Source organism: Chelon labrosus, assembly GCF_963514085.1.
Source record: "Chelon labrosus genome assembly, chromosome: 5".
Taxonomy (NCBI): Eukaryota; Metazoa; Chordata; class Actinopteri; order Mugiliformes; family Mugilidae; genus Chelon; species Chelon labrosus.
In genome coordinates, this window is record NC_140341.1 from 27370997 (window position 1) to 27380677 (window position 9681).

At 40.4% G+C, this 9681-nt stretch overlaps 1 protein-coding gene across 1 annotated transcript; it reads right to left on the minus strand.

Moving 5' to 3' along the window:
• Positions 1-547: 547 nt before the first annotated feature.
• LOC311487802 (interleukin-10 receptor subunit beta-like) lies at positions 548-9119 on the minus strand. The gene is made up of 7 exons (XM_084544182.1): positions 8932-9119; positions 8555-8678; positions 7181-7353; positions 5218-5372; positions 4395-4545; positions 2327-2469; positions 548-2121 (listed from the first exon to the last, which is right to left on the minus strand). The coding sequence occupies exons 1-7, from the start codon at positions 8987-8989 to the stop codon at positions 1858-1860; spliced, it is 1068 nt and encodes a 355-aa protein (XP_084400308.1). The 5' UTR covers positions 8990-9119; the 3' UTR covers positions 548-1857.
• Positions 9120-9681: the final 562 nt, after the last annotated feature.

Sequence of the window (9681 nt, forward strand, 5' to 3'; positions counted from 1 at the left end):
TTCAAAGGGCTTTAACAATAGGTGCGAGAAACAGATTGCTTGTTTTTGCAGCAGATAATCTAAATCCCCATTTTCCCCACTTCCCCAGCAGCTTGTGTTTTCTGTCTTATATTAAAGACTACTGTTTATATTTTTTACACAGCATATATATATATATGGCATATATTCATAAACCTTTGCTGCCTTGCTGTTGTTCAAATATAGTTGTAGAGAATTGTGATTTTGGTTCACCTCACATGGGGCACCACATAATATGTGAACCGTATATATCTGTATATCCAAAAGATATAAAAAAAATAATAAAAAGCTGAAACAAGGGCAGATGTTCTTGTAGGGTTTCTTGGAGCTGCTTCACCACACATCTAAGTAGTTTGTTCGCTTTTAAAGAAACTCACAGGACTAGTGTCTGTTAAACCGAAAAAGCTGAGGCATGCTACAACATGTGGAAGGTCATTTATTGATCTTATGTTTATCTGAGATTCTCTCTTTATTTAAAAGCAAATTTCTTAACCGATGTCATAGCAACATGAGAATTTAAACAATATGTGCAAGAGGGAACAGCTCATTTTGCACTCATCGTGCAACATATTTGAAGTTAGCATTGAAACTGCCAACTTGCCGCCTTAAATCAGAATCCATTGGAGCCATTATGGTTGGCTCACATATTGATAAGGGAAGTCTCAGCTGTCTTAGGAACACATGAGAGACCCGCTCAGGCACTGGGAAGCAAGACCTCAACGGTGCTTGGCAGCTGGCTAGCTGAGAGGATGTTGTACCAGATGGTGTCTTCAACATCAGACAGGAACTGGCAGGTTCTGACTGACTGAATGAGTAGAGACTACTAGACTGGAGGGCTTTCTGGTTGATGGCTAGTAATCTGGAACGTTGGTTGGGAAAACAGTTGTGACTGTGTGCCTGTGTCAGGCTGCATCCTGCTGGGGATGGCTGCTGCCATCAAGGAGTGTCATTGCTATGGGGTGGGGGTGTCTGGTCTGGTCTAGGTGGGTGCTACATGTCTAAGTAACATCCACATGAATGCCAGGTCCAAAGGTTTCCCAGCAGAACATTGAATTATCACAAGATGGTCAATGTTATTCACTTCTACTGTCAGTGGTCATGGTGTTGTGGCTGATCGGTGTATATGTATGTAGGATTTGACATGCCACAAATTCAGTTTTATTCCTTACCTAAGAACAGAGCAGAATCTGAAATTTTTCATTTAACATGTCACACAGCTCTATAAAATATATGGCAGATATTCCAACTTAAGGACTACGCTATAATATACATATATTGTTGTTGTCACAATAAAACCAACCTCATCCAACAGGGACACACCAACTTTAATTAAGTTTAACTTCATAAAACATTATTGTGTAAACTAGACATTAACAGACACTTCCAGTTCCAGCTTCCATGAATTGTCTATTAATCTTAATAAGAAAAATAAAATACTTCACATTGCCACAATGAGGCAGTTAAAAAATGCACTCATTACATCGTGGTTTATGCACTTCCACATCCATATTATAGCGTCATGGATAGGAACTAGTGTATGGACATCTCATAGCATCATGTCAGCTTACATACTTCACTTCCAGTGTTGTCAGTGGAAGTGGAGTGTGCCATGCTCCTTTAGTATAATCTGTGGAAATACTGCAAGAACCAAACAAAATACAACAACAAAAATATCATCACCTGGATGTGGTCTGAATCCTGTAGCAACACATCGCTCTTACAACATCATTTCATAGTAACACCGGCTTTAAAGAGCAATGTGGGACTGTTGCAGAATTGTTGCAGAAAGTCAAGAAAGAATCAGTCTGTTTCTGAGAGTCTTTAAAATCGTCTGTGACGTCAGTCTTTAACACTCCCACCTGACTGCAGCTTGCCAGTCGGCTGTTCATTATTGCTTTCATGCTTTTCAGTCTTCCTTTCCTTCTCTCCCACACAAACTATAACATCGGGCGGTTTGTTGTAGCTTCTTCCAGCTGCCTCCAGAAAGCCTCCTTCCTTAGCAGTCCTGTTGCCTTCCACGCTGACTTCGTGGTAGATCTCCTCAACGGGGTGCGCGTTCCGCATGGCCACGTACATGGGGGAGTTTAAAGGTGCCAGCAGAGACTGGAGAGCAGGAAGGAAGCAAGCTAAATCAGATTTGTGTGTTCACTTAAGACCTCCTAATACATACACACATGGATATACACATGTGAAAATAGTACGTCAATAGTACGTCCGTGGAAGTACAAGAAAATCAAGATTTATCAAGGTCTGAAGACAAATCAGGTTTTACAAACTCAAGCCAGTGCAAGTACTCATAAACACACACCTCTTTGAACTGCACATCTCGTAAATCTTTTGGACTGAGAAACTGGGAGATATGTTTCCAATACACCACCGTCACCACCACCAGAGCCACTACCACTGTCATGATGACAATTGCCACCACGACCTCCTGCCAGATAGATTTTTCTGCAAAGCAATCAGACCAAGAACAGGTAAGGTTAAGCGTCTGACTATAATTCAGGGCTATTTGCTGTCATGTCCTGGAGCATTCTGATTTCAGTGACTGTAAAGTGCCATCTAGTGTATGTTTTCTTTAGCCCTATATACATGGAGGATATTAAAAAGAACATTGCCATTATGTACATGCACTTTGCAACTCATACATTGTGTCATATGTACATATACATATAACAACATTTTATCAACACTGTGAAAGAAACAGTTCTTAATACTGAAATACAATGGCATAAAAAAAGATACTGCAATTTGACCAGCTAATGGTTTGATCCAATTTTTTTGTCCTTTTTTCTTATAGTTGTAACAGGCTATTTTAACGCCCATTTTCTGATTGTTCATTAAAACCATCTAGAAGAAGAGGAGGGACTTCTTTGAGAAACGTCAGGTGTGAACCCATGTGGACTGGGCGCCTTTGAAGACTGTAAAATACGAAAAGAACATACTGCCAAAATAACTTATACCAAAGTTTTAGTTAGTACCAAATAGTGTCAGTCTTCTTAGTTGACAAACCTATTTTAGTTCAGTTGACACATACAGCCCAATTTAATCTCAAGGGAACTGGACCACTAACATAATAGCATAATGAGCTATAAATAATGACACCTATTCCCTTTGTTTTAGTGCAAAGAAGAATGAAAATGTTAACATTTAATGAACTATCCTTTTAAAATACCTTTCATGAACAACCTGAAATTTCTCAAGAAACAAAAAGTGTCATTTCGGGGCATTGCTGCCATCTTCTGTTTAGTTCTGCGTCTCAGTGCTGTGTTACTCCACAACTCTTCCTAAACAGTGCGACCCCTAGTGGGCATATTAATATTAGCAGTTATTTTTATAGCTCAAACTAAAAGAGCTGTCATGTGATATACCGCCCAGAGTGTACCAGCCTCTCTATTAACGAAGGCAAGATAACAGTTACATTTATTGAAAATTTACAGCTAATGATTTCTATTTCAACTGGCTTCTCTAATAATGTCTGATGTATAAGATTTAATATACAATTGTTTGTACTTCAGTAGCCTAGTTAGTCATGCCTCTGACTCTCTTATTTGATGAGCCATGCCTGAATAGCTGAGCCAGCTATTAACGCAAGTTAATAGTTACATTTATTGGAAAATTACAGCTAATGCTTTCTATTTCATTTTCGCACTTTGCAAATTCATCCAGAGGGCCATATGTTTGACACCCCTGGACTAAAGGATGTTTAGATTGTCCTTACAAAAAACTTACAACTGGCTTCTCTATTAATGTCTGATGAATAAGATTTAATATACAATTGTTTGTACTGCAGTAAAACCTACCCACCTACAGTGGGTGATGAACTAAGCCTACTGATGAAGAGAGGTTCAACTTAGTTTGCATAGGTAATCTCTTCATGAGTAGTTCAAGAGAAGGATATGATGCATACTAGTCATTCATTTCACATTTTTTTTTAAATTTACAAAATTTGTTGTATACACACACACACACACACACACAAAATGTAATGGAAAACAGTAGTGTGTATGGACATATTGTATATTTGTATGACCCCCTGATTTCATGTTCTGACTGAGTATACTTCACACTTCACATGTTAATGTGGAGTGTTTCTGGTCACCATATTAGCCTGACATGTGTTGATTAGTGAGTTAGAAGATGAGTCTAATGGGATTGCTAATAGTTTGAAAGCTTTCTGATCATAAACCATGAATTCCTGTCCAAGATGGTGTGAAATTGCCATCCCTACAGCCCCACCACTAGAATTCAAAATCTGTTTACCCCAACCTCCTGTCAATCTAAGAATAAACTCCTTCTCTGCTGTGATGGCTTGCAAATAAAACCTTTTCAGGTGGATGTGCTATTTTACTGACTTCTATAGAAAATATAGTTACCATTTGTGGTGCTTTCACAGACAACGCTGCTGGGGTTGCTGGATTTAATGTTCCTGTATGTGTCTATTTGGACTTGAACACAGTACTTGCTCCAGGGGTCCAGATTATTCAGAGACACCCGGTTCTGCAGGAAGCTGCTGATGCTTTTGGCCTGTAGAAAGCAACAGAGAAGTGGTCAGGTGTATTCTGCTCTACCCATGACTGCTTTCAGAAGCTACACAAAACAAACAAGGACACAAAGCAAACAACATCCATCAGGGCTTTTTGTTTCAGTTGAGTAGAAATCTAGTAGAACATCATCGCATTATGAATGAGCGCATTATGTTGACAATCAGGACATCAAGCAACTGTAATCATTCCTTGACTTTTCATTTATGTAGTTTCATCAGTATTTATGTTCATATAATTTAATCTTAAATAGCCCATTAAGTTCCATAAAATTACAAATAAATAATTAATAATAATAAATGTAATGTAATGATTGATTCAAAATGAACTACAGCAACTTTTGAAGGTACAGACAAAAGACTCCAACAAACATCTGGGAGAAATAAACTTAATCCTTTTAATGTTTTGACTTCAGTTTAATGGTCTAATTAATGTGACTTACTAGTGCAACTGGATATCAGTTCAGTTCAAACTTATTTCTGGGAAACATCCAATGCTTCATCTTTTTTTTCCCTAATACACTGATGCACACGAAGTGTGAACCCAATCCATACTCATATTCTTGACACAGGAGGATAATGCTTGTTAATGTTTTGCTCATTCCACTAAGCCTCACAGGAAACATCACTTGGGCAAAGTGAAAGCGGTATCCTACCTTTTCTTTCAAGCCGTCCTTCCAGTAGGTGATATTGTAAGTAGCTGAGGTGTACACATTCTTCAGGGTTGAGATCTTGAACACTGGCCCTTCAATGCTGACCTCCAGAGATGGCCCGTGGGAGGAGAGAGACACGTTGGGTGGGCTGATGGAAGCTGAGGAAGAAAATGCACACATGAGACATTCTGGTACCAGGGGCGATTCTAGACCTACAGCTTTGCTGGGGCACAGGCCCCCAACTCCCAATACATTAAAAAAAAAAGAAAAAAAAAAAATTAAATGTGTGCGCAATATGAAATAAATGGCTAGCCTACGGGTACAAGCTTCAAAATCATTATTGTCACTGTCATACTGTAGGCCAGGGATTCCCAAAGTGTGGTGCGCGCACCCCTGGGGGTGCGTGAACTGCCTCTAGGGGTGCGCGAGATGAAAAATGCAATGGCGGAGAAGAAGTTATCTTCTTCTACGCACCGTATATGCGCAACTAACAGAGCCAGCTGCGCTGCACTTGAAAATCGTCAGATGGATCCTCATTTTTTATATCTGTTCCTGAGCCTATGCTCTTTGTTATTTATGTTGTGGGTCTTGTGTAACTTTATTACAATTTAGTTAAAATTACTGGCGTTCTAATTTTATTTCCAAAACCGCTGTGTTATGATGACGTCGTTGTGTTAGCTCCACGGTCATTTACAGTTGCTGCAATTTTTGTTCAATTCGGCTGAAAATATTAGCCATATTTCCCCCAACTTATCTGCTTTCTGCCTCTGAGCCTGTCCTCATTCTCTTTGCTCTTAAAAGTGGAAGCTTGTGCGTAACTTTGTTTCATTATATTGTTATAAGAGTAGCGTGGCTCCTTTTAAGGGGGTAGTACAGTGTGCATGTGCGACCGTAACGTGTGTGTGGGTGGTAGAGCGAGAGTAGAGCGAGTGCGCCGGTGAATGGAAGTAACAGCGAGACGGGTGCGTCAGCGCGGTTGGGATATAGAAGGGGGTGCGCGGCCAAAAAAGTTTGGGAACCGCTGCTGTAGGCTATATTAAACCACTGGTAAAGATACAAGGATAGTGACAGGCTCGAGTCATGACTAAAGCAGGCACGGAGATGCGCTCATGAATGCCGTTTCCAGCGAGAGCAGCGCTAGAATTTTACTGGGGCACTGGAGACTTTTACTAAGGCACGTGCCCCAGTGAATAAGGTCTAGTAACGCCCCTGTCTGGTACCCACGTGATCACACATGGTAGTAATGTAATGCTTGTTTGGGAATTTGTTGGGAGTAGATTCTGTTTTTCGATGACTTGTGCAACACTTTGTATACTTGTGATTGTTGTCAAAAGACCAAGACATTGGGAATGTTTGCCTTACTGCGTTGACCTCACCTGTGCTAAGCTACAACTGCACATGCATCCTGCAACTTTTGCACATGAAGTGCATCACTTAAATTTCTCTCAATCTGAAAATGAATGCAAAGTTAGATAGTATGATGACTCAGTTGGCTTATCTATTGCTATGAGATCCCATTAACAACATGCCTCTACCTTGACTTGTTTACAGATATTAATTTAAACTGATTTTTTTCCAAATTTATTTGAAATATTGCCCACTCTTTCAAAACTGAAATGTCTTTTTTTGCAGTTTAAAACTATATCACAATTCTGATAGCAGCAGGGCCCACATGACTGTCTCCAACCTAATTCATTATTTTTTGCTGATGTGCTCACTAAAGTAAGCTTCACATACAGTCAACTTTTTCCTTTTTTTTATTTAAAGGGCTGCTTATTAAATTGCCAACCCTGGTAGTTAATGAAAAGAGATATGTAGGAGGGAGAACAGGCCTCCTCGTTTTATACTTATAAACCAGATCAATGCATTGTTTTCAGATGAAGGCCACTGTGCAGTTTTTGAATAAAAAGGACATACAGAGGGTTTTACACTGAGTGTTCAGAAAACAGAGAGAGTTCCTACTCACTGTCTTTGTCCATGGTGATGTTGTTACTTTCCACCCAGGAGGAGCTCTCTGCACCGAGCTGTGCCTGCACTCTGCCTAAATACTTTCCGTACACGCTGACGTTGAAGTGGGTGAAATCACATTTGAGGGCTGAGATGTTTCTACAGCCTGTCCTGAAGGGTGTGACTGTGCTTCTGTGACAAAAATACATGACTAATATTACAGATCTGTGTGTTCTGAGTTCCCCTTCATGTGTTTGTGATGGCAACACACACACAAAAGAAGACAAATTAACAATAAGCCACAACAGCACACTAATAAGGAACTTTAACATGAAGTCATAGATGTGGTGGAAGATACGGACACAGGGAGTGGGGGAGAGCAGAGATCTCTCTTATCTATTCTTAGCAGTCTACAGTAGACTACTAAAAATAACACCACAAAAATGAGTTAATTCATTCTACTACTGATATACTGTAGGCCCATCAATTCACAGACACAATGTTCTGGTTTGTGTTAAATAATGACATTTTCTTCACCAGGTCTTTGTCATCTGTCTTCACCATCCATTGTGTACATATAAACAATAACCTGAACAATTATTTTTTGTTTTTAAACATTATTGTCATGCAGTAATTTTTGTGTATTTTTGCGCCAAATAGTGAAATAAATTAATAGTTATCAGATCATACAGGTAAAGTTGTGCTGAAAAGATGAAACATTTTCTTATGTGGTGTGTAAAGGCAAATTCAAATTAGCCTGACAAACCAAAGGGTTAATACCAAAGCAGTGTGTACACAATCAAGGTGAATTGGTTTAGTTCTGACTGAGGGGTAATGTAGTGTGCACTGACACATAAACACCATCACCATGAGCTCAAAGCCATCAGGTGATGCGTGGTTTATACCAATTTGACGCCAGCCCAGATCCTACGAAGACCCTAACATTGTAGCCTGACAAGACTGTCATTGGTCCGCTTCCACTTTAGTATTTCCAGCTGCTTCTCCATCTCCGCAATTTTCGACTTGACTGTTTTCAATAAAGATGGAAAACATCGAGGAAAGATTAACTGAAGAGTTTCAAAGATACAAATAATTGTACGACTTGTCAGGAAAAAGAAACCTGGCTGGCAAAAATGACATAGCGCCGACTAGCGTTTGGGTGGTGTTTTTACAGAGCAAGCCAGACTGACTAGCCACAAATATAAATGGTTCGCACCCTGTCGGCTGTGTACGTTGGTTACGCCCTCTATGTACCGCAGTACCTTAAATGAGCCTTTAGTCTGTTGTTATTTGTGGGAGATGCGTGTGGGGTTTATTTATGGAGGGGGGGTCCCATTACCGAAGTTTCCACGGTTTACTAAACAGGCTAGAACCGCCTGTGGTCTTGACTCACCTATAATCAGTTGTGTACACCAGTCCGCTGGCTGCCCCCTCAGGTGGATCCCATCGCAGCACCAGATCCATGTCATCAGAGGTCAAGCGGACGTTGGTGGGTGCGTTGAGGACTCCTGATACCACTGTCAAGGTTCAAACACAAAGTCAGGACTGTTTCAACAGCTTTATTAACACTGGCTTTCACTAGTTTAAATGTACAGGGCTGGTAATAAAATAGTAGTGTATTGTAATTTCTTCTAAATATTAAATAACAGAAGTACTCGACATGGACTGGGCTTTCGAATAGATCAGATAGTTCCTCTTAAGCTCCAGTTCCAGTAATTACCCCCGCACCTGGGAAACATCAACAAACGCGCTACAACGAGTCAACATTACCTCTGGAGCCGCACAGTGCGGAGAACGTCAGGATAAAGGAGCAGATAGAAGCTGGCATGTTATCCCAGAAGCTCTCTGGTGTGTTTAGAAGAATCCCCTGCAGCTGAATGGTGTGTCTGTATGAGATGCAGTCAATGGTTTCACTTGTGTATTTCCTGGTAGTATTCTCAAACAAGAGAGGCGGAGATTTACGCGGAAACAAAACTGTAGCGCGACGCGTCAGCCTATCAGTGCCCTAGTAAACTGAGTCACACGTTAGAAAGCTACACCGACCAGCCATAACATTAAAAACATCTAGTGGAGAAGTGAACAGACTTGATGAGCTAATATACGATGTACTGGTCTACTGGGAAACATGCGTCATGGCATTTATGTAGATGTTACTCTGATACGTAGCCTACTTCCGTGTGAACTTTCTTGCAGACCAAGCCCACCCCCATGGCAACGGCATAATTAAGTTCTTTGCACCGGACAGCCACAACATTAAAACCACTGACAGGAGAAGTAAACAACACTGACCGTCTTGTGACAGTTCAGTGTTCTGCTGGGAAACAATTGCTGGGACAAGCATGCATGGGCGATTATTTTTCAGCTGGCAACCAGTTATTTAACCCCAACTGAAGCAATGAGTAACTTTGCATTTCTTAAACAACCATGTCGAAAGACATCCTGTGGTCTTGGAAAAGATGTTAAATCTGTTTGAGAATTGACCCTTAAGGGTCAAATCATTGGCATGGATCAAGCAGAGAA